This window comes from Crocodylus siamensis, chromosome 9 (genome assembly GCF_052110815.1).
Source record: "Crocodylus siamensis isolate JL-2025a chromosome 9, ASM5211081v1, whole genome shotgun sequence".
Taxonomy (NCBI): Eukaryota; Metazoa; Chordata; order Crocodylia; family Crocodylidae; genus Crocodylus; species Crocodylus siamensis.
The window spans coordinates 64,897,871-64,922,173 of NC_143403.1; the positions used below are offsets into that span (position 1 = coordinate 64,897,871).

A 24,303-nucleotide genomic window follows, 5' to 3' on the forward strand; every position below is an offset into this window, starting at 1 on the left:
CGCAAACCAGTGGAACTAACAGTAGATCCTAACCCCATTTCTCTGTATTAGCCACTCTCTCATTTCTACACATTTTCACTTTTGAGCAGGAAATGTTCAGGCTTCCAAATTAACCCCTAAACCACAGCAGCAGTTAAAGCATCCTGACTTATCAGGCAGGTGTAATATTGAACTATTGATAAGTTGAGCAAAAAAGCCAAATTCACATTCAAGGTTCGACAGAGGCTGCCAGCCTCTCTCCCATTTGCGCATTCTGGTTGCCAGAACTGAGGTGTCAGTCAATCAACCCTATCCATGTTTTCTGGCATGACGGCCTCTGCTTGATAATTTGAAAAATGATGATGATTTGCTCTGCTGAAACAAATAAACAAATGCTGTATGTGAGAAATGAGCTCTGCTAATTTCCTGCGGGGGTGTATTTTGATTGGCGGGCCTCCGTGTAATGAAAAGCACTAATTCAATAGTATTAAATAAAATGGTGAGAGAGAGAGATGCTGGAAGGCTGACCCATGACGGAACAGCTAAACAGAGGGCAGCTACAAGTCTAGGGTGAGAATTTTTCTCCCCAAATCTTGTCTTAAGCAGCAAGAGTAGAAGGAAAGTCCCTTATGCTTAGTTCTTAGTTAAGGCAGCAGAAAGGCTTGAACAACGCACCCCCCCCCCATTTGAACACCCACAACCCCTATGGCATGAGCCCATCTCTCATAAGAAAGAGTCACAGGAAAACATTAGAGCTGTTTTTCACTCACACCTCCTAAATCATCCCACAGAAGTGGATTCATATCATCTCTATTTTGTACAAGGGGAAAATGAGACACCAAAAGGTGACTTGACTTGCCAAATCACAACTTGAGTGTATGTCATTACTTTCATATCCTGTTGTCTGTGTGCAGGAATCGGGGCACAATGGGTTAAGATAATCCTACTACATAAAGTACTGACATGGCCCTCCTTACTGCAGAGACTGGGCATCTTTTGAATCCTCACAGTACTCCTGTAAGTGCAGAGTGCCCCATGTGGCACGGGGCAATGGGGGGCAGCAGGGATTCCCCTCCACCCCCTGCAGGCAGGAGTGGTGAGTCCATGGGTTTTTTCATTCTTTTTTCTTAAAGGGCCAGAGCTGGCCTGTGCGGGGCACCCATGGGGGGCGCTGGAGGAGCAAGAGGGGTCAGGAGGCTTATGCAGGAGTACCCCATGCAGCATGGGCCAGTGGGGGGCAGCAAGGATCACTCCCTGCCCAGCAGCACCTGGTGAGTCAGGGCTTTTTTTTTTCCCCCACGTCCCAGGAGCTGAGGCAGCCATTGCCAGGGTGGGGGATGGGCCTGGCCTGGCTGATTCAGAGATTCAGCAGCAGCTGAATCTCTGAATCAAATTCAGCTGAATATAATCGGTGATTCGAATCACCGAATTGAATCACTGTCTCCCGAATTGGCTGAATCTGAAGTGAATACTAGCCGCTTCGCCGAGACCTACTAATTAGCAGTAGGGTGAGTTCCAAGCCACATTTCTCCCTAGCCTCACAGCACGCAACATGAGGCTGGCTCCGACCCCTTCTCTCTTCAAGTCTTATGGTCCTGTGCCTTGACCCATGCAACACTGCAATGCACAGGCAAAACTTTGAGGGAATTACTGTGTTATTAAACATGTACAGAGCTTCTGCCTAGCTCATTGTCATAGTTGCAGATCAGCTTGGCGTTGGAGCATGTGAACATACTAGCTTTCAAACAGAAAAGGAAGCTTAATCTTCTCAAAATGATAAGACACCAGCTTCCAAATACATTACCTCAGAAATGGGAATGCAAGTTGCGAAGAAACCGGGAAAAGAAATCTTTGGCTAGGGGAGGCTTTCATTATCGTCTGTTTTTGGCATAATAAACATTCCATCTTGCCGCGATTCCAAAGGCTGTTCTCAGTTCACGGAAGTTTTAATGATTGTAATTGTGCCCTAAAATAGGTGCACTTTTTTCCTCTTCCTGCTGTGTCTATTGCTCAGTGACTGGCATTTTTCTGCATGCGCATGGTGAGCAAGGGATAAAATCCCCTCCATAACCTGTCAACAATGTTAAAATAAATACAGTGGTCCTGGTTCTTGTTTCACTTCTAGTTCTTCACTCATGTAGACTCAGAGACCTCAAAAAGAACAAGTAGGATTTACCATATTTACTTGATTAGACGAAGGACCACCCCCCTATCCCATTTAACCTGGGAAGAAAAGCCCCTCACCTTACATTAAAATCCCAGTCTATTCCCCACCCCATGCCACTTCTCCTGCTCTCTCCCTTTCTGCCACGCTCCTCCTTACCTTTGCTCCATGTTGCTACAGGCCTGGCTGGAACAGCAGTTTTGGCTCCATGCCACTGCTGGGGGGTGGGGGGGAAGCGGGGAGCTAGAGCCGTGCTCTTTGTCCTGGGCTGCAGCAGGGATGAGCCAAGGTAAGGGAGTGGGGAAGATGGGAGGAAGGAGAGCAGGGACCTGAGGCTGCAGGTAGCAGAAGTGGTATGGAGAGGGGAGCAGGGAAAAATCAGGGCAACCTGAGTCAAGCCAGGGGAGGCAGGCACAAAGTTGGGGTAAATGGGAGAGAGGCTGGCAGCCTCTGTCACTACTTGCCCCACCCTCCACACTGCCTACCCCCTACCACCTGCCCCCACTTGCCCTACCACATGCTCCTCTACTGCCTTCCCCGCACTGTCCCCCTCATCACCTCTCCCCCCACCACTTACAATAGTGGGGAGGAGGATCATCTCAGATTCTCTTCGATAATTAGATTCCATATATAGAAAACTATAATAAATTTAAAAATATTCTGTGTGTAGGATCTAAGTATTGGGGGGGGGTCATCTTACATTAGGGGCCATCTTAGATTCAAGTAAATACAGTAAATCAGTGTAACTGAGAAAACAACCAAGCCTCACACTCAAATTTTCGAGAGAAGCAACTGATTTGGCACAGTCTCTTTTTCTCTAAACTTTAGTATTCCTTCATTCCCTCTCTTATGTGGGGAACATTATGCAGACTCTCCAAGTGCCTTATCCTCTCACCCAACTTTACAAGTAAACAAGCAGCATTTCAATGGGTGCGATATTTTCAAATCCAGATGTGATATTTTTGCTCCAACTACTATGATTGATTACTCAGTGTTACATAAGCATCTTTAAGAAGGCATTGTATTGTATTTTAAAAGCAGAAACTAAAACATGATCTTAACTTTAGCTACTACTTGCAGCCAGATTATTTTGTTCACTGCAACTACTTAGGGCATTAAGGTGCAATATAGGCAAAAGAAAGGGGCACATAGCACAAGTAATTAATGGAGTTGGGAGATAGCCTTTGTTTTATTCAGCTTGAAAGTTTTGAGAGGCATGTCATTGCCATTTCAATGCACTTATGTAAATTTAGAATAGCTCCACTGACTTCACTAAGTTATTTCATGTTTACACCAATATAAACCACAACAGGATTTGTCTGATTGTCCAGATGCCCTTTTGCATACATTAGCTGGGAGAGCAATCCATTCATCCATCCTTTAATAATTAACATATATGCTAACTGAAAGCCAGGGGAGACCTATATGTTCATGCCCATAGTTATTCTATCATACTCTTTTTATTAAATAGACATCAGCTAGCTCAATTCAGCAGAACTTCTCATATATTCTGTCCACAGTTCTTTACCATGCATCTTTCTCCAGAGGGAAGTATTCACTTTAAGTCAGCAGCTCTATGTCTTTGCTTCCAAAGATTATTCACAGGATTTAGATCCTCTATCTAACAAGATATTCAGAGGTATTTGGGTCTGTCAGTTGTTCACTGGATCGTACCTTTTTGGCAAGTTCACATCAAAAGGAAAAAGAAGACACATTTCAGTTATCTGCTCTATCTCCATTACTGAGCTTTCAGAAAAAAAAACTTTATTAGCTTTACCTACCAACATTTCACATCTAGTCTAAATTTGTTAATAGAATGTATAGCCCCAAATGCAACTCTCACTCTCCAAAATGTTTTGGTGACAGCTATTTGAATTATCTTTAACGGTGGCGGGAAGTGTTTCTAAGAAAATGTGGTGATCATGAAAATCCAAATAGTTTTTTGTTTTGAAATTAAAACTCTGAAATGAAAACCTTCATTCTGAAACACTTAATCACACTGAAACACTTTGCTATGCTATATTACATGTAGATATTTCTTGTTTCAATATTTGAATTCAAAGTTTTCCAGCATTTTTTTTCCTTTTGTGTAAATTTTCGGTATTTGGACGTTTCATTCTGATCTGGAGGAGAAAGCGATTTCATAATGGAGGAATCTGACCCAAAGCAGATTCCATTGTTTAAACAGCTTTCATTGTACTGCTCCTGTAGTATGATGGCAGTCCAGACACTCAACTGGTGCAAGCGAGTACAGTTCCACTGAAGACAGTGTAGCGGCACCTATTAACCAGGCCAGGTAGATGTCCCTTCACCTACCCAGAGAGTGTGAACGGAAGGCTGCTGTCAATGAATGAGGAGATAAAATTCAAGTCAAGATCTAAGCCAAGAGCTATGAGTTTAACCTTTTAAACCTATCATTTTTAGGTAAGTGTTTCTGCCTGCAATAGATGCCCAGATAGCAAACTGAGAAACTCAGCCGTCCCTACATGTTATATCTACTACATAATTACCTTGTTGATTATGTATAAAATTGTAACTAGCCATACATGCAAATTAACTATCACATCATTAAAAGGTCCAACCAGCTACAAAGTTATTGCCTGAAAACATTTAATAGCTTTATAGCTGGTTCCCATCCAGCTTTAATTTGCACATGCAGACAGTCTGCTGCTGGGAGACCACAGCTGCTGTGATCTCCCAGCCATGGGGTGCTCTACACCCCCCAACAACTGGGAGACTGCAGCAGCAGTGGTGGCTGAGGGGCCTCAGCCTGACAGGACTCTTTTAGATTCATAGTTGTAAGGGGTTGGAAAGGACCTTGGGAGATCATTGGTAGTGGTGACACATAGGAGGTGCACAGGGGTACACGTGCAACCCCTGAGAGTGCTGGTGCACCCCCTGACTGGCTGCACTTGCCAGTGATGGGCAGGGGGGCAGGCGGGAGTGCCGGTGCCCCCCCTGCAAGCGCCAGCCGATCACTGCAGCAGCTCCTAGAAGTGGCTGCAGTGATCGGCCACAGCGATCAGCCATTGCAGGATCAGATGCGGAGGGTCAGGGCAGCAAGACTGGCCTCTGGGCAGTGAGACTGGCCATGGGAGGACTCCCCCCAGTTGGCGAGACTGGTCTTGTGGGGGGCACATGCCCCCCCTGATTAAGATGGCACAAGTCGCTCATGATCACTGGGTCCAGCCCCCTGCACTAGGCAGGAAAAACAACTGGGGCCAGGTGACCTCAGCAAGGTGCATATCCAGTCTCCTCTTGAAGACTTCCAGGGTAGGTGATTGCACCATCTCTGGAAGGAGATTATTCCACAGTCTGGACACCCTGACTGTGAAAAGGTTTTTCTTAGTGTTAACCCTGAAACGGTCTTCCAGGAGTTTGTGGCCATTACTCCTGGTTTTCCCCAAAGGTGCCCTGATGAACAGTTGATAGAGTGGTAAGCTTCTACCAAGTCCCCTCTCAGACTTCTCTTTTTTAAGCTGAAGAAACCCAGTTCTCTCAGCCTTTCCTCACATGGCTTGCCTTGCAAGTCTCTGGGTGGCTCTTCTCTGGACTCTCTCTTGTCCTTGCTGCACCTTGAGCAACTGGGACCAAGAATCCCTGCACCTGATGGACCTCTTGGTCTTGGCTATTCCATGTACGTAGCTGGGACCAAGAGCCCTATCAGAAACAGGACTCTGTCCCAGTTGCACATGGCCCCCATGGCTGGGAGCCCTCTCAGCAAAGGGGGCTCTCAGCTGTGGGAGCCTGCTTCTTGCTGATGTCCCATACACCATCAATAAAGTATGATTGGATCTAATGCAAAATCGTACAGTACTGTCTTCTGCCATGAATGTGTGGCATGGTGGGAGTTGTGATTGGGTGGATCATGCACTGGATCCAATCACACCTTTACCTACACATATAGAGGGGGTATCTAATTCATTTTATCCTGCTGAAAATAAACATAGCATAGGAAGCAGAATATTTTTAAACCAGCCTATAAACACCACTTATAAGGGCCTTGTTGCACATTAATTTTAGGTGGCTCCTGGAGTTCTTAACCCCTGGGTTGTCTGTATAGGCAGTCCTCAGACTTATGACACAATTGGTTCCTGAAACAACGTTTTGACTTAAGGTTAACTCAGAACCAATTTTCTCATAAGAAACAATGTTATAAGTGGAGGATTGGTTCCTGAACCAAGGCCTGATACCCTATTTCACTAAAAATACCCCAGAATTTTTTACTTGATCAGTTATAGATGAGTAATATAGCTACATTAATGTATGTATATTGTAAATCGCAGTCATATTGATTTGGAAGCACTTCTTTGAGGTGACTTTGCTGGACTTTTTGAAGGCCTCTTGGTTGGACTTTTTAAATGGTTCTTGACTGGAGTCTTCTCAAGAGTCTTGGCTGCAGGGTTCCTGGAGTCTCATCTGCTTTCTTAAAGAAAGTGTCCAAGGAAGTTTGGACAGATGTTCTCCAGGGAGATGAGCAACACAGCAAACATGTTCACTGATATGGTGTCACATTGGATCAAATGTTGTAAAGTCGAAACTGATGTCAAAGTTGAAACAGGGTGTTAATTTATAAACGTTGTAAGTGCAAAATGTTGTAACTCAAATAGTTGTAAGTCGAGGACTGCCTGTACATTAACACCTGAAACCAGTTTTAAGCACTCTTTAGGTGACTGAAAGTTACACTACTCTAGCCTAGGTTGAATTTCCTATCTATGTTACGTAGCTCATATTGCACTCATGTATAACCACTGTAGGCTACATGTTAGTGTGAACACCCCAACTGTCCCCCCGCCACAATAGATTGGGTCCACAGCCTCCCACTGGCCTCTCCAACACCCCAGACCCCCACTCATTGATAAGTATTTCATCAATTGCTGATGGGTTTCGTGCATTGGCGATGTGTAGGGGATGCATGCGGGTGCATGTGCACCCCCTGAGATTGGCCATGCACCCCCTTGAAGCACCAGCTGTGAAACCGGAAGTACAGCTGTAGGAAGTGCACTTCCCATGTTGCCACTGGCTTGATGATTGGCTGCTGGAGGACCCCCCTTCCCCCCACCCTGTCAGCATCTGTCGCCCATGGTTTTGGGTGAGGGCAGGGGCTTGTGGGTATCAATATTCTAAAAACTGGGATTTGTGACCATTATTTTTAGATCTCACTGGATAGCCAACAAAAAGGAGCACCTGTAAGTGCCTCCCCTCTACTTTTATCTATGCTCTGGAAGTGAAAGGCTTCACTGCTTCTACCTAGATACCCATGTTAATCTCATCACAGTAGTATTAAACACCACACAGTCATTAACAGATCTCATTCTCACTACAGCCTTCTGCTATCTACATTTTACAGATAGGGAACAGAACTACATGGTAGATTAAGTCCACCCAAGGTCACGGAGGAAATGTACTTCAAAGCCAGGACTAAACACAGACCTCCAGATGCCCAAGGCAGTACTTTAACTACTAAATGAGTCCTGAATCTTTTCATATTGGTGGTCTCTTATTCTAATTCAAATATTTTTCACTCCATGATACTAACTGTGAAAAGAAGTAAAAATTACATATCAATGACGATAAAAATGAGCCAGTATAATTTATTTGTGTGGGCATAGCAAGAGGTTGACAGAGAATATTAAACCTTGAAGGACAATGGTGTGCAGGGAGTGGGAGATGGAGATTATCTTTCCTTTAGACTATAATAAAATTTTCAATGCCTCACGACCCTCCTGATTGCCTTTCAGGACCTCAGTGAGGGTGGCAACCTGTAGAATAAGAAACACTACGCTAGATCCATCCCTTAAATTTCTAACCCAATGCCCATTATCCGAGCTATTCAGGGTTTTCCAGCACAGTCCCCAAAATTGTCTAAATTGTTTTAAAACAATTCACTCTAAGATGCTGACCCTGAAGACAAATTATTTATTTTTCAGACTGCGTATCAGCATTTTGGCAATACTTTCTGCAACAGTCACAAGGCACCTTCCTTCCCCCTCCCTCCCAAAAAACAAGTTTCTTCATATATGTTCTAAACTCTTGCCAGATCAGTTGTAAGTGGGAAAAACATGCCAACAGGCAAGCAAAATTATTAGCCACTTCATATACTGAGATTAGATTATAGAATGACCATATAAAGAGCTTATTTTTATGACATTTTAAGTTTTGTTTTGAGAAACACTGAAGACATAGTTATTCGGCTCTAAATAAGGCCTAGATTGTGAATCAGGTTTTCTGTCTACGCAGAATACAAAGAAGGAATAACAACATTGGGGCCAGGCACATAGGAACAAACAGGGCACCCACCTGCTTGCTCTGTTCCAGACTAAGAAGCTAGGGAGCTTGGGATTCATCTCTTCACTTGCTGGCCAAAGTAGTTTGACCAGAGCAGAGTAGGAGCAGGTAGTAGTTCAGTGGTACAGTGCAGCAATAAATTACTGCCCTAGGAACAAGCAGCAGGTGCAAGTTGTTGCCTTCCACGATGGTTGCTGTCATGAAGCACCTTATACAACTTACCTCTGTCTGGGACCAAGCCTAAAGTACATTGTAGCCCTACACTAAACAATACTTTTTACAGCTGAATTTCAGGCAGCACTAAAAACAGTGTAATGCAGTGAACTATTTTTGGAAAACTTTAAATATTGAGTTTTCCAAATCCATGGAAGTTGACAAAGTATATAAGGTCTCATCCTAAAATTGGAACAAAGAGAAATTCTCAAAACATTTTTGTGATGTGAAAAATAATGTATTTTCTTAGTTTAGATTTTACTTTTGGCCAAAATATAGGGCACCTATACACATGCAGTGAGGCTGTTCTGACATGCTGTAATTATAATGTTTTGGAGAAGACTCAATTCACTGAGTCTGCTGGAGCATGGTAATTACTGTGCTCCAGCAGACTCTAGTGTCACATGCATCAACATCCCCATGCTGAAAAATTGTCTCATATGATGACCTTTAGTTAAAGTGCCCCCACCGCCATTTTTCAGCGTAAGGATGCTGATACACATGACGCTCTGGGCACTTTAATGAAAGTGGCTCTCAGGTTGTTTATACACATGCTCTATACACACACCTCTAGGAGGTGGGGAAGCTTTAATTAGAGCAGCTCTGAGAGCCACGCTAAAATTAATCGAGTCTGCTCCAATGCACTTTAATTACAGAGCATTGGAGCAGCCTCACTGCATGTGTATAAGTGCCCTCAGAGCTGCTCTAATTAAAACACACACCCTTTTGCTTCCCAGAGCATGTGTATAAATGGCCATTGGTTTTTCCCTTACTAGAGCCTTTTTATTTCAAGTCTCACTGAAAGGTTTCAACTTACAAACGCTGTTTTCAAGACAGATAATTTGGCAAGTTCCTTTTCTGGCGAAGAGTTTTAGTTTTGACAAATCAGCATTTTTCAATGAAAAATGCTTCAAAAAATTATTACCCATTAGGTTAATCTGACTTACCCTAGGGTAATGCTCCAATATTACTGTATTTTATTTGGCATGCAGTTAATGTAGGAGGGGTGATATGATTCCTTTATTCTGAAGGAGTGCAAGATGCACTGTTGACTAGAACAGGCTTAATTGCAGAGTCAGTTGGGAATCATAAGAAAGTCATATGAATTAAACATCCAAATGCCCTCAGAAAATTTAAAAATCCAGCTTGAAATCCTAGTCATTTCTAGAAAAAGGTCTTTTCTCTTGTCCTGAAAATTTTCTCTGAGCAGCTGTCTAGAACAATTTTTGTTCTTGCCTTTAAAATGTTAACCTTAAACTTGTGCTATTTCTACTGACGTTCTATAGATCCACAGAAGTAACAGTTTTTTTCTTGAATCTGCACATTCCTTCCAACTCCGGATGAGTTTTTAAAGGAAGCTGCAATAGAACAGTTCAGTAGAATTTTGTAAAACTTTCAGGAGTTTTTAAATCAGTATCATTCAACATTATATTTCACTTTAAATTTCAGGTTTGTTTATATCTGACATAGCAAAAGGGAAATCCACAACCAAAAACAGGAAAATAAATAAATAAAGAAATAAAACAGTGAGTATATTTAAGCCTGAACATTGCAGAGGGATTGTGAAGTTTCTTCAAGATAACTTTGACCCTTGCAGATTAACCATGTGTCAATCACAACTTTTCTAATGAAGGTGCAAGGATGTCATGAAATTCAGCCACGTGCAAATAAATAAATAAAGCCATCCCCGCGAAAGACGCAGCTTGCCCAGACGCAGCAAAACACTTGCTTTGAATTTTGTCAGAAGGTTTTTGAGTTTAAAATACTTCTGGACAATTTCCACATCTGAATTCAAGGCTTTGCTTTTAACAGAATAAAGCATCATTTTAGGGTGCATTACACTAAGAAGTTCTGGGGGATACATTGGGTTATAAATGGCCACCTGATCTAACTCAGTGATATAGATGCCAGGAGCCTGATTTAAGGTAAGTATTGGGTAGGGGAAGAGGCAGGTGCATCAGGGTAGCAGCTCCACTGTGGGGTAGGTAAGTCCTGGGAGGGAGGGAGCTCCCCTCCCACCCCCTACTTCCAGAGGCTATTTTGGCCCCCCAAATCCCCAGATGAACAACCCGCTACGGAGGAGACCTGTGTGATCTGAATGAGTGTTTAATTGCCAATGCAGAAGCCAAACTTCCAGGCAAGGCAGTCAGTCCTGTCAGTAACAGTATCAATTTACACTCAGAGGAAAAATCTAGTTAAAAAAAAATAGTGGGGGGGGGGCAGGGGGGCAGGTAATGTCTCTTTTTAAAAAAAAAGTCCAAAGAGCTTCTCTTCCTCCTCTTTATCTTCTTATTTCTCTTCCCCCCCCCTCGTTCAGAAATATGTTACTCAGCTTTAATGCTTAATAAGTTTCAACCTTAATTCTATTACACACAACAGGTCCAAGTTCCACCCCAGAGCCAGAGGGACTGCAGCAAGTACGACCGTCTAAGAATAATAAAAAAAAATCAAGACATGCAAACAGTCATAGGAGAAGCAACCTATAGTAAAGTATAAGCAACAGCAGGGTCATCCGGAGGGCAAGGATTTGAAACGGGTTTTGTTATTCTGCAGTTTCTGGAGCACAGTAATATCAAGTATGATGTTGGGATAATGAAAAGTGACATGCATAATCTCTCCTCTCAGCTTTGGCTGAGCCTGATGTTCAGATTTACTCAGAATTTCAAAGTCTGAACCACACCCAAACCAAACTATCATATTCTTTCCACCCCTGCCCCCCCTAGCCTCATTGAATCTACAATAAGGAATTCTCTGTGGAAGCCAAGACACAAACCAACAGAGGCAGTGGGGGGTGTTGTTTTGCTTTGGTGATTTTTTTTTGGGGGGGGGGGGGAGGGCAGCAAACGAACAGCAAGCTTTGCAAATGGATAGTGTAATTTTGCAGAACTTCCAGACTAAACAAGGTAAATGCATTATCACAAGGAAAGAAGCACGCTACCCTAAGCTGTCTGGGACTGGGAATGGATTAATTTACAGCAAATTTATCCATATTTTGTGCTTATCTCTGATCTAAAGTTACTTGAGGGGAATGGCTCTTCCGGGATCTCACTTCCCCATACATCTCCCCAGAGTAACTGTATCATAAGAAATCAGAGCTCTTGGTAGAGGCAATATCTTTTATTAGACCAAATAGATATTTGCAACAACAACAAAAAAAGTCTTTATTTGCAAGCTTTCCAGCACACAAGCCCTTCTTCAGGCATAGGAGAGTGCAAAGATTGTAACACTTCTCCTAGGTAGAAATGAAAATTCGTAGCTCACAGCAGAGCTGAAAGGTGTTGTAAGATCTCCTGGCTGGATCTCCTCTACCAAGAGTTCAGATTCCTTTTGCCTGTAGACCAACACGGCTACAACGTGGATACCTGCATCATAACAACACCCTCGACCATTAATGGGACCAACTATCGAAATGCTCTCACATGTAAAGTGTAGTTGCACTTGGAGAAAGGCCCCCCCAAAACATTAACTATTATTGCCACTCAGTGTTCCCATAGCAAGTTTGCTCATTTTCTGGGTGGAATAGGATAGAGGAGGGGACGAGGTGGATTCTGACTGGTGTCATGCAAGCTTATACTGGAACCAGGCACCCGAGCTGATAATAGAACAGGAAAAAATTCTGCAGTTGAAATTCAGTTAACCGTTCAGCTGGGGATGTGCTAAACAGAAAAGAAACGGGTTCACATATTGGCAGAATTCTTAATCAAGTTCCCCTTGCGACATTGTTATTACTTAAGGTGATCGTGGCGCTGATGCCTGCATCAGGAAGACATTCATATTTTTGGGTCTTGGCTGAATTTACAACTAAAACTACCAATAGTTCTTTGTTTGCAAGAAGAGTCAATTTAACGTGGTGTTACTGAGGGGGAACACACAGAGAAACCCACAATGACATGTTTGGGACCTCTTTAAAAACCCAGGGATAGGCATTCAGCTGCCTTAAGCTTTGCAAATAGCCTGATCCACTTGCTGTGCTGAGTTCTTCTGGTTTAGCTCTGAGGCTGTTTTAATTCATACCAGGGGGCAACAACTACAAGGGGCTGAAAAATCATCTAAGGATTAAAACATGGGTAGTTCTATACCACACTTCTCTTTTGAGTGAGACAAATTTGCCTAGTTGAACTGAAGCTGGCAGTGCATTATGAATGCAGTGCAACATAAGGGTGGCTGTGCGACAGTGGCCTTAAGACTAGATTTGTGCTCACTGGGGATAAAATCTTGTCTGCTGACTCCTGAGTTGTTGCACAGAATCCAGTGTTTTTAATCCACTCCTCCAGTATCGGTTCTGTTGCCCGCTGTTTGAATTGTATACGTAAATTGTCAACTAATACAACATTTTAAATGACCTTCGTATTCTTTATGCACTTTGCCTGCTACCAAGGTCCAAGGAATTTCAAATTTCAGTGATTTCTGGACATAATTCCTAGATATCAACATCACATGTTGAGAGCCTTTAATCCTTAGCTATAGCACTACTTGCAGATGAATTCACTGCCATAGTCTGTCAAGCATGGACTAAAATCCTTAGACTTTGTACCCATGTAACAAAGTTCCAAGCACATTGGTACACATGCAGTGCTTGTTACAGCATAGTCCAATATTACTCTTTTCACTCCATTTGTTCCCAATATACTAATTGCCAGCAAGGAATTTCTTGCTACAGGAACAGATTCCCAGTGCCATAATCTACTCTTGTAATAAAAGGTCATAAAGAAATAAGCAGACAAGCATTAAAATGGAGCCCATGCCAGCCTCAGAAAGAAAATCTCATTAAATTCATGCATATTTTTTACATAACTTTTCACTATAAAGTTGATAAGAAAGGAATATCCTTTACACGTTTGCTCCTCTGCCCAAATCATTATATTTAACATAACTGTTGCTATCATAGTAAAGAGTGGGATAGCTGTGATATACATTACACACTATTACATACACACTCCGCCCCCACCCACACCCTATAGTCTTGTACAACTGACTTGACCCAGCAGGAAAAGATGACAAATGATAAGAGACGTTTCTATCTGTATATAATAACCAAATGAAGCGAGACACATTTATTTAAAACCAACAGACTCTTAAAAAGAGACGGGCACTTTTGGGAGTGAAGGATCCATCTTTGAGAGGGCATTGGGGAAGATCATTTTCTGTTCAGAAACACACTACTTCCAGCTTCCACACTCTTGAATTTATTTTCTCTGGCCAAAAGTCATGCAAAAAATATGCATGAGTTTAATGAGCATTTTTCTGAGGATGGAATGGGCTCCCTCCCTCTTTTCCTTGCTATGAAGAGGAAAGGAGGGAGGGAAATAGCTGGCTGGAAGTTATTCATTGAAAGAAAAGTTCAAGGAAAAATAGTAATTGTTTTTCATATTTTTCCATTTTCCAACCATTCCTATTACCAACTTCATTCAATATTTTCTTGAGTAGAAAAATGCTCACTGGAATTTTTTTCCCCACTATAACTCCTCCGATTTCAAAACAATAGTGCAGTACAATGCTGTTGCAAAAAACAGCTTAACAGCATAAAGAACAAAGATATTCCCTTCTCAGTCTGTTGGGAATTATCCAATTAAACATTTTTATTTGGGCATTGCTGTTTTATCACAATTAAAACCTTTTAACAGACAAAGATCAACTGCAATGAAACTTTTCTTGGAAGAAGTTTCTCTGGATGGACTTTTATTGAGCCAGACAAGGGAGAAATAAACCTCAGGGCAGTGTCTGAATTTAAGTCTCCTTCACTGCATGAGAAAGCTCCAACCACCATGTTATTAGCCTACCCTAGGTTGAATAGCTCATTTTAAAAATAAATACATATATAAAAATCTAAAGGTCTTGGTTTATCTCAACGCAGAATGAAGCCAGATAACACAACCTCACCATCTGCTTACAGAAGGGAACTCTTTTTTTCCCCCCTGGTCAGCTCATATGAATATGCAGCAATTCCTATTAAACCTATTGCAAGCTATTCAAACGCATCACTAGGAAAATATATCCTAAAGGGCCTCAAGAAATGCTTGCTTCTTCACCTTTTCTTCCGTAAGTACACTGACCTATTTTTTTGCCACAATAAAAACCGATATATCTGAAAAATAAGGAACAGGATAAACAAAAGCCATATTTTTCAGTCACAAGTATCAGAAAGGTCACTGCTAGCAGTATTCACAATAACATCACCAGCAAAACAGAGAAGCGACCACAGATGCCGAAAGGTTGCTCCAGTCAGCCATGATGATAGTATAAAGCAAAGATTTCATTTTCACTTACCAGTTTATGGGAGAGCTGAATGGTAATTAGAGGAGATCCTGACAGATTATGAGACAGTGTCGGTGGAGGTTCCACTTTCAGGGAGATAAGATAGCTGGTTGCTGAAATCATGTACCCTTTATAAGCAGTAGCTTCAGCAATCCTTGGGAAGAAGCAACAGAAATATTAGGAAGTGAATAAAGTGGTATTTTAGCATTTGCAGTTCATACCAATTTTGGACAATTACATCTAATGAAGCGTTTACATGTGCATCTAATGAAGAATTTAGACTGAAGACTTAGGATAGAGCCCAGTTCCCTGCCTGCATGCCCAAGCACAGAGACACTCACTGACTAGTGGAGTGTAAGCCCATTAAAAAAAGCTGAAAACATTAAGCTGGTTGTATCAAATGCTTTCTTAATGCAAGACATCTAAAATGAAGTTGCAATTGGAATCGGTTTAGCTTCTTCACTGACACATTCATAAAATAAGTCTAACAACAAAGAAAGCATCTGTTTTTAGCCTGAAATGAAAGACCAGATCCCCAGCTGGTGTTAGCCAGCATAGCTCCAAGGAAATCAATAAAGCTCTGCAAATAAAGCTCACACCCTGACCCACTACAGGAAAGCTAAATAAGATTCATTTCCCTTTGAGTTACACAGCTCAACGTTCGTTCTCTTCCTCCTTCCACAGTTATTCTTTGTTCACCCGTGGTGCCCCCTATTTACGTTTATCAGAACTGACCCTAGACTTCTGCACAGTTGCTATTGACCTTCTTCATTATACATAATTAGCATGGCAGATAAAGATCCACGCACTCTAAAAAAACCCCCCATGCATGTGTCTGTATGAAACCATCCAAAGGTCAGCATGTGCCATTAATAACTTGAACAAAACTTTTGTATATCTAAGTCAACTACAAGACACCACAGCCACACTATTCAATGCTCAAATCCCAATCCTGCAGTCATATCTATATGAACAGAGCTAGGAATCTCCCCCCTCCAAGTCAATGAAGTTTGACATAGGACATGGGTAGGCCCTTGAAGATTTTCTTGCAAGATCAGGTTAGCAGGCACAAGTTACTGGGGACAGCTTTATAGATCAGAAGACTTGCTATCATCAGTATTTCTTTGCTCTGCATAGCTTAGCTCTTTTACTCTTGTTAATAAGTCTGTGTGAAAGTGCCTTAGATCATTAGAGAGTTATTCAAAGTGAAGGGCTCACGCAATGCAGGAAAGATAAATCTATCTAACTAAAAAGTACCTTTCTAGCAGAGAGAAAATTTGCCATATCTATCTATCTATATACACAGAGATAGAGAGCAAATTTTCTCTCTGTTATGTATTTATATTTTTGTCATATGTATTTGCCATTTGCTATTTATCTAGAAATATGTATTTGCTATTTGTCTAAAAAACATGTTTGCATTTGGAGGATATTACCATTTAGACAACAACACTGGTGAAGGCCAGGTTGATCAAAACTCTTATTAGGAAGCCAGCCCACTATTTTTTGTGGCCCTCATTAATTTGACAACATATAGTACAAACATTAAGAAGTGTTCATTTTAGATAAAAATCCTCATGTCAGCAAATTTCAAAGCTAAGGGACCACGTGCTTCAGAAGACCAGAGGCCCTAGTTGCAGAATAAAATTTGGACACTAATTTGGAAACATCTCAAATGAGCAAGAACAAACACCAGCTGTACTAGCAAAGCATTTGCCATCACCAAATCCTTAGATTTAAATCAAGCAAATGGTTAAATAATATTTATAAGCCATGGTCTGCTCACTATTTATCAGCTAGGGTAGCAGTGAGTAAACATTCAAGCCTGTTTGCCAGCTCATGAGCATCATGTCACTCATCATCCACAGTACAATCTTACTTTTGTTAAAAAAACGCTGCTTTAACAACTATACCACATCTTAGTAATTTATTGATGTCCCTCTCTCACTGACCTAGAAAAATCTCATTTCAAATACTAATGATTTCAATTAGCTTATTTTGAACTCAGATTTGCGTAGGATCTAGTCCCATGCTATAGCAGCTAAATGATATTGGCACCATCAGGGATTATTTCTGCTTGCACTGAAATCAGAGAGTTATGTGCATGTATGAGGACAGAATTTTCCCCTCTGAGTATATAGAATTAAAAATCAGAGAAGAAATAATGACAGCAGCAAAGACAGATCCAGGTGAGTTCCTGAAAGTTCATCTCCAATAGTTGGAAGCATTTGGATTCAGCACTTGTGTGCACTAAACGACCTGAAGTTCAAAAGACGTTTAGAGGCAGTTTTATTTAATCTCCGATTAACGTTTTGTAAAGCTGCATTAGAAGACCCGGATCAGTTTGGATACATGTGGAAATAATTGAAACGGTCAAAAAATACTATTTCTGGAGCACATGCAAACCGCTCATGAATGTCAACTTCTCCCTTACAACTCTGTCTTACAAGGTAAAGGGCCAGTACCCTGATTGCCTTCATGGTGCTACTCCAGGTTTACTTAGGAGTATCACTAAAAGCAGAATCTGACTCACAGCTTCCCTAGGCTTCAACTTCCTTCCTAAGGCATCAAAGCCAAGTCTTGCTCAGAAAGCTCGGTCAGATCACCCGAAAATAGAACAACCAAGTGGCAAAACCAAGTGGCCAAAATATTTCAGGAGCTTTACCATCTACCACAGGATAGCCAACTTCTGGCCTAAAGAACTAAGCGAACAGACTACAAAAGTTATAGGTACCTGGGTAGCCTAAGGCTAAAAGATTGGGGTGGGGGGTAAAGGACATTTTAAAATCACTGCTCTGAGGAAACATTAGTATTGTGATGAGACATGAAAGAAGGGTGTAATGGCAATTTAACCACCAGGGAAAGAACGGTGCTCTTATTTTTCAAACATTCCTCAGATATTTGGAGCTCGATTCAACAAAGGAAAACTGCCAAGCCAGGATTCCTCATATTATTAGATTTCAAAACAGGCTTCTGGACCAGGACATCTAGATCTCTACAGATATGATTCTGTAATATTAGAGAAGTTGCAAATAATTCAGGTAGGCCAGGTTAACATAAGGTATCTTCCAGCTGCTTCTAAAAAGAGTCTCTTAAAAATACATGTTATGGCCTGATTGTTCTCTCACAAACATCAGTGGTAATAATTCCATATACTTCAGTAGGAATATGGCTGGGGCCTTGGGATTGCCATGTTCCCTCTGCTGCAGTTGACGTGCAAGAATAAAGAGATACTGTAAAAATGGCAGAATAGAGCCCTGTTGTGCAGGTAGATCCCTGTGCACAACTGGGGACAAAGACTATAGAGACAGCCTTGAAGTTGCATGAGAATAGTGATAGGTTAGACATACTTAGACACTGTCTTTCCTTGCTAATAACTTTGAGCTAAAAGTCAAACCCACAGGAATTCTTTCTCTCTGGGAGGCTAAAATTCTGGCCTAATTCCCTTAATAAATAATAGCAAAACACGCAGCTTGAAAACTTAAATCTTCATAAATGACTGCCTGTGCTTCTCCTTATCAGTAATAAATACTGTATGCCACAGATATGGTTCCTTCACACACTACAGCTAGCTGCCTTCTTCAGGAGGTGCTTGGTATTTTTTTAAACAAATTAAACACATCATGCAGTTCTTTTGTGCCCATTGAGTCATCGTCTCAGCACAACCAGCATTTGCTCCCCAAGCTGCACATCTCTGGGAACCACGTACTGGTTTAGCAAGTCACCTGGTACAGCTTGATGGGAGGACGCCCCTGAAAGAAATCATTTAGGGTATCACAGCTTTCTTTTTTTCCTTCTGTCACGTGGGGTCATGGTATGGGAAAGACTGAAAACTACTGATCTAATCTGTTGTTGCAACTGAGATTCAATAAATAAATACATTTAGACTGGCATAACAGGAAAATGTAATGATTTACATGAGTGTCCTTGCAACATTCCCCAGGGAACTAGCTTTCTGAAAGCTATATTGCTGCTAGTTTACTTTAGCTTATCTACTAATGATTTCATTGGCATAGCATATAAAACAAAAAGGTCTTTGATGCATTGTCCAGTTTATTATTATAAAATAGTTTACAGGTTTATGGGAACAGGACTCAAAACACTGGTTAAAAGACAGATGTTACGTTTTTCCTGCCATTTTATTTAAATGAAGAAAGAAACATATTCATATATGTTATTCAAAGATTGAAAATATTCAATTAATATCAGATCTAATGGATAAGCAATGTATGTAGAGAAAAAGAACCAGAAGAAATGCATCTTAAAACAAAGCCTCTAATATGAAGTTTACTCTCACTTCCATTGAAGTCAATGGCCCAGTTCCCATAAGGCTATGCATCTCTGATCTAGATAGACTATAAGGTGAACCTCTACCCTGCTTTCTTCCTGACTTCAGTTTAAAATGGTTAACTGCCTCTCTGAGCTCCTCGCCACACCAGACAAAGGATAAAAGCTCAAAACATCTCTTAAGCCAGTTGTAAAGAAAGTTTGCCCCCACATGTGCTTAGTACATTGCTAAAGCAATCATGAAACCATGATGGCATGAGTCATGCTAAGATACTTACTTGGTTTCCATAGGGTTGATTTTATGGAAGTAATAATGAATGCTGTGGTAAAGCAGGCCCACAATGGTAATCCATGCTGTGAAAAATCAAGAGAAGTTATACTTCTGTGCAACAACCCTGAGCTCGACATTTTTCACTTAGATTCAAAATTCAGTGTTAATTCAGAACCTTGACTTGTGCAGACCTTCACACCTGTGCATAAATGGAAAATGTGCTTGGTTCCGTAAAGAAATGCAAAGGCAGACAGCAGTCTGCAACATAGGGTTGGGAACAGGTATCAGAGGAATTAGGGAAGAATGCTTGACCTCCAGACTCTATGCTTTCACTGTGAGCAAGCTGTTAAAATTAATCTATTGTAAAGCCACCCCAGAACCACATGTCGTGAGAAGTGGCTGTTTGACGTACCGAAGTATCAAGAATGGCTTACAATAATTTGAAGGACTACTTGACTACCAGCAACATTCACATAGATGAGTAATTTTTGTTTCTATTGTTGGTTTGCTGTCTGCATATGGAGTATTTATGGCTGCTTCAACATGAGTGAAGAGACAGATGCTGTTTTACAAGTGTCAACCATGCAGATGTCCTTTATTGTCTTGCCTGCTGGATTCCAAGTATTTACAATGTCAGCCATTCAAGATAGAATAATACATTGTAAACCTAGTTCATTTGAATAGCCTAGTGATGTGGCCTGCTAGTTGAGTGTGCCCTTAATTGAGTTTTAGAGGGTTTCTAAGTCCCTGGCTGATGCAAGTTAAATATCCTACAGGCTGGATTCACTTCAAAACAGCAGATGTGAAATGTCCTGTAAGAAAACGCCACATGGTGAATGATGCTGGAAGTGGAGTGGAGAAAATCCTTTCACCTGCTATTTCTGATGCTTCCCATTCAAGATTTGCAGCACCTGCAGTGAAATCTCAGGTCTGAACCCCCTGTCAATGCAAGGAAACAATGCTTCCATAACTATGGCACTGTCTGAGACACTGCACTGTACTGAATGGAGATCAACCTTTCCTTGCAGAGAGGTTTATGGAAGAGCCCCAGTTAGCGTGAAGCATGTTCAGACCTTTCATACTACCTTGGCTCTGAGGCCATTCACCTAAGAGCATGCAGGTATGCAGGCTTGCCGTGACTGTGGCAGAGATCCCCTTTTTATGGAATTTGGGACCTCTCCACACTTAGGTCCTGATCCAGATCCAGTTCAAGTTAGGGGAAAATGATTCTCAACAAATTAAAAAAAGCTTGGGATTAGGCCCTGTTGTGACATGCATTGAGCTTGCTTCAGTGGTCCTATTCTGCCCTGACAAAGGAAGAAGGGCAGGTAAACAGAGCATCTTGAAATTTTAGTCCATGAAGTAAAAGGAGAGAGTGGGAGATAATCTATTTTGCTCACTGCTGCCTCCAAATAAGCCTTGCTAGCTAAGATGCCAGTAGGTGAGGGAAGAACAGAACAAATGCTCTGTTTGCATTGCTGGACGCAGACATTCCTGAATGAGGATGGAAGGAGCACAGCAAAGGCCTATATATTTGCAGGTACATTGTGGGGTTCAATGTTCATTGCCTTTTTGTGACTCCCAGCGTAAATCTGCCAGATTTTTGAAGTAGCTACCAGCCTGGCAAACTGCCCCTGGGCTTTCCCCATCTTCTCTTTGTCACCAATAATAAAGGTTTTCCGGGCAAAATTATTCTTCTTTTCTACCCGTGCAGCCCCACTATCTACAGCATGCCCCACCTGTCACTATCTGCAAAGACCAGGTATCAGGGGTGAAGAAGAGGAGAATTATGAGGATGATGAATTGCAAAAGAAGCAGTCTTCCACTCCATAGCTTGCTCATTGCTAGTGTGAGGATTAGGGAAGAAATCATCTGATTCCTTATTGATCTGAATTACAATGAGAAGCACATGCCAAAGACCAAAACAGCCAGATTTCCAGAGGCACCTAGGTGCAGAAAGGCATCTAAATGACTTGCTACATCTGTCCCTTGAATCCTTATTTAGGAATTAGAAACTTAATTTTTGATTATGCAATGGTTTGTTTGCTTTTTTCCTTACCCAGGATTAAAAAAAAAAAAAAAGAAATCTCAGATTTTTCTAGTCCCTAACTTCAAGGTAGTTAAAATCCAAAACTAGTTCTGGATTTAAATTTTGTCTACTTAACCTTTCAGTATTTCATACTGTACATGTCATCCTTTTCCCTTTCCATATGCTGCCATTTATTATTTAACATTAGATTAATGTCTTCCCTTTTGAGAGAGTGTATGAAAGATCCTTTGTAGAGTAATTTTGTAGTGTGCTAAACTAAGTACACTATCTGGTAACTTAGAATTTCTTAAAAAATAACCAGTTTAATGGCTGGAAATATTAACATTATTACTAGGAATTAGGATTGCCCTGATATAAAAGGGGTGCCGAAATTAAATGGTTTTAATATATCTGGCCTAGCTGCATTATTCAACTTTTCACAAAGAGGGGAGAGGACCTTTAAACAGTGTTGAATAAACCGTGGCATGGAAAAATACCGTACTTACATTATCTGATAATTAAGACAGCTAAAGTCAACACAATAAATCAATTAAATCATGTATCAGAAAAGGCAGAAAAGTCAAAATCCCACAGTACAAGACAAGTGTTAGACACTACTTGGCACAATTGGTTCACATAATTCAGCCCCTTCTTTGAAGTTTTTTCCCTTACCTTTGTTGTGAAATGCTTCACTGGGGATGGAAATATAACTCTTTCCCCGAGATGGGAAGCGGTAATGAGACAAATTCAGAGTCTGAGGAGGCATTTTGACCAAAGAGTAATCTGTATAATAATCCAAACAAAAAATACGATAAAAATCAATAACCTTTACAACCTAGTTGACTGCAAAACTGGAGTTTGCTCTTTTAATAGCTATTGAAAGTCTTGACTGTAAAACCCCAGCTGTTTGGAGAAAATAGAATAAACCCCCTGAGAGTACAATTGCCTTTAAGCTGTGACTTCTTTATGAGGGGAAAAAGATGTATATGGGGTGTTAATATACCATGGATGACTTTACAATGTGCACAAACTGAGCTTAACGAGGCACCAAGGTAAGCAAAATCGATTGATTCCTCTCTTTTTTTTTTCCCTGACATTTGAAGACATTTCAGAATCGTACTGTTTAGTTTTAGAATGTCACTGCCTAGGACATCATGGGAGATGAAGCAGCTTGGGGTAATTCATGTGACTCTTTCTTGCTCCAACTTTACTTCTTTATGTAGACGGCAAAGCCATAGAAAGGAATTTCAGAACTCAATTATTATTAATTTACAAAACCTAGAAGCACATGTAAGATGAGGGCACCGTTGTGTTTGTTGCTATACATGTGCATAAGAAGAGATTTCTAGGCAGAATGGAGTGGTGGGGGGACCTTGCAATAGTTATAAAGGCCAGTAAGAATTTGGACCATTTATCCCATTTTCTTGTCCCGAGATTAAAATTCTGTACCTTCCAGACACTTATAACTTTAAAGGTTTGTTTAAAAGGCATAGGCATTCCTGTAACACTTCATGTATCACTGGATTAAATCCATAAATACCATTTCAAAGCACTTGGTTTTGACCTCTTCCTCCCACCCCCCACCAAAAATAACCTCAAAGGAAGCTGGATTGTTGAGCAAAGCAGCTTACCTTTCTCTAACTATATAATCATCTGGCTGTGATTGATACAATTTGTTAGATTAACAGAGAGAAAAATAACCTATTTCGACTTCCTTCTCCATGTTGACAAGGGAAGAGCTGCAGGCACAGAAGTATTTATTAGGATCAGCCAGACTCCAGTTTAGAGGGAGAGTGAAAGCTGTTGTTAACTCCTACCTGCCACAGTTGATGTGCCCTCAATGGTTACAGCTGGGTAGCTTCCTTCCAGATTGTGAGCCATATGCCCCATCACATTGTCAATCGTTTCAATTAAGCCTCCCACAACAGAAACCGACTGGGGGAAGAAAAAAAAAAGGAGACTTGATTATAAAAATGGATTCACAGCAGAGCCCTGGACTAAAAAATGGTTCAAGTGCTGTTATGATTGTGCACAAGCTCTTACTTGACTCTCTCAATACCCCCATGAAAACATATGTTGCATGACAAGGCTACTGAGAGCCCCGTCTTACAAAATACCAAGGATTTCCAGAGACATGCCAACAGAGGCATAGGCAGGCTATGGGGTAGCCAGAGTACACAGGGCAGTGCTGGCAGCTGCAGAGCCAATGGCAACTGCATGGCCAACCACAGTGGTAGCAGCTATTTCTGTGCACCCCTCTTCCCCATCCTGCCCCCATAAAGGTAATGGCTTGGTCACCACCCCCGAAGTAGTTACACTACTGGGTGCCAAACTACTGACTTCTCCAATCCCCGTCAGATGACAGTCCATTACTTTAAGCACCAAGTTGGATCAGGCCTCGCATTAAAGCAGCTATTTTGCTAATACATGATTTATAGGTTTATTTTTCCAAATAAAGAGTGAAAAACCATAGCCTTCCTGAATATAACCTTCCTGCATGAAAGAGGCCAGGCAGTTTGGCTCCTGCAGTTTCAGTCCTCTGCTAGCTGCATTTCTTCATTTAATACACTCCCCCGTCCCTGCCCCCAACACTGTCCAGTAGCTTGGCAGGGGTGGGGGGAGGCGTGTGATGTATGCAAGTAAATAGGGTACTTTGAAAGGAAAAAAAAAAAAGGGGGAATGCTTAAATGAATATCCAATAAACATCTAGATTCTGGCAAAAATAATTTGGGGGGTGGGAGTCTTGTTTATTTTTAATGTGACCACCTTTGAGAAGAAATTGATGAGCAGGCTAATTTCTGTGTAGAAATTATATTG

General features: G+C 41.3%; 1 protein-coding gene across 2 annotated transcripts in view; it reads right to left on the bottom strand.

Annotated features, from left to right (window-relative positions):
* Nucleotides 1-24,303, bottom strand: part of ADGRD1 (adhesion G protein-coupled receptor D1) — a 237,932-nt gene that overhangs the window by 177,239 nt on the left and 36,390 nt on the right. For both annotated transcript variants that reach the window (XM_090062339.1, XM_090062340.1), the window contains 4 exons: nucleotides 23,304-23,421; nucleotides 22,159-22,269; nucleotides 19,465-19,540; nucleotides 14,912-15,053 (listed from right to left, as the gene is read on the bottom strand). In XM_090062339.1, the coding sequence (XP_089918465.1) occupies nucleotides 14,912-15,053; nucleotides 19,465-19,540; nucleotides 22,159-22,269; nucleotides 23,304-23,421 (447 nt within the window). The remainder of the gene's footprint in view (nucleotides 1-14,911; nucleotides 15,054-19,464; nucleotides 19,541-22,158; nucleotides 22,270-23,303; nucleotides 23,422-24,303) is intronic.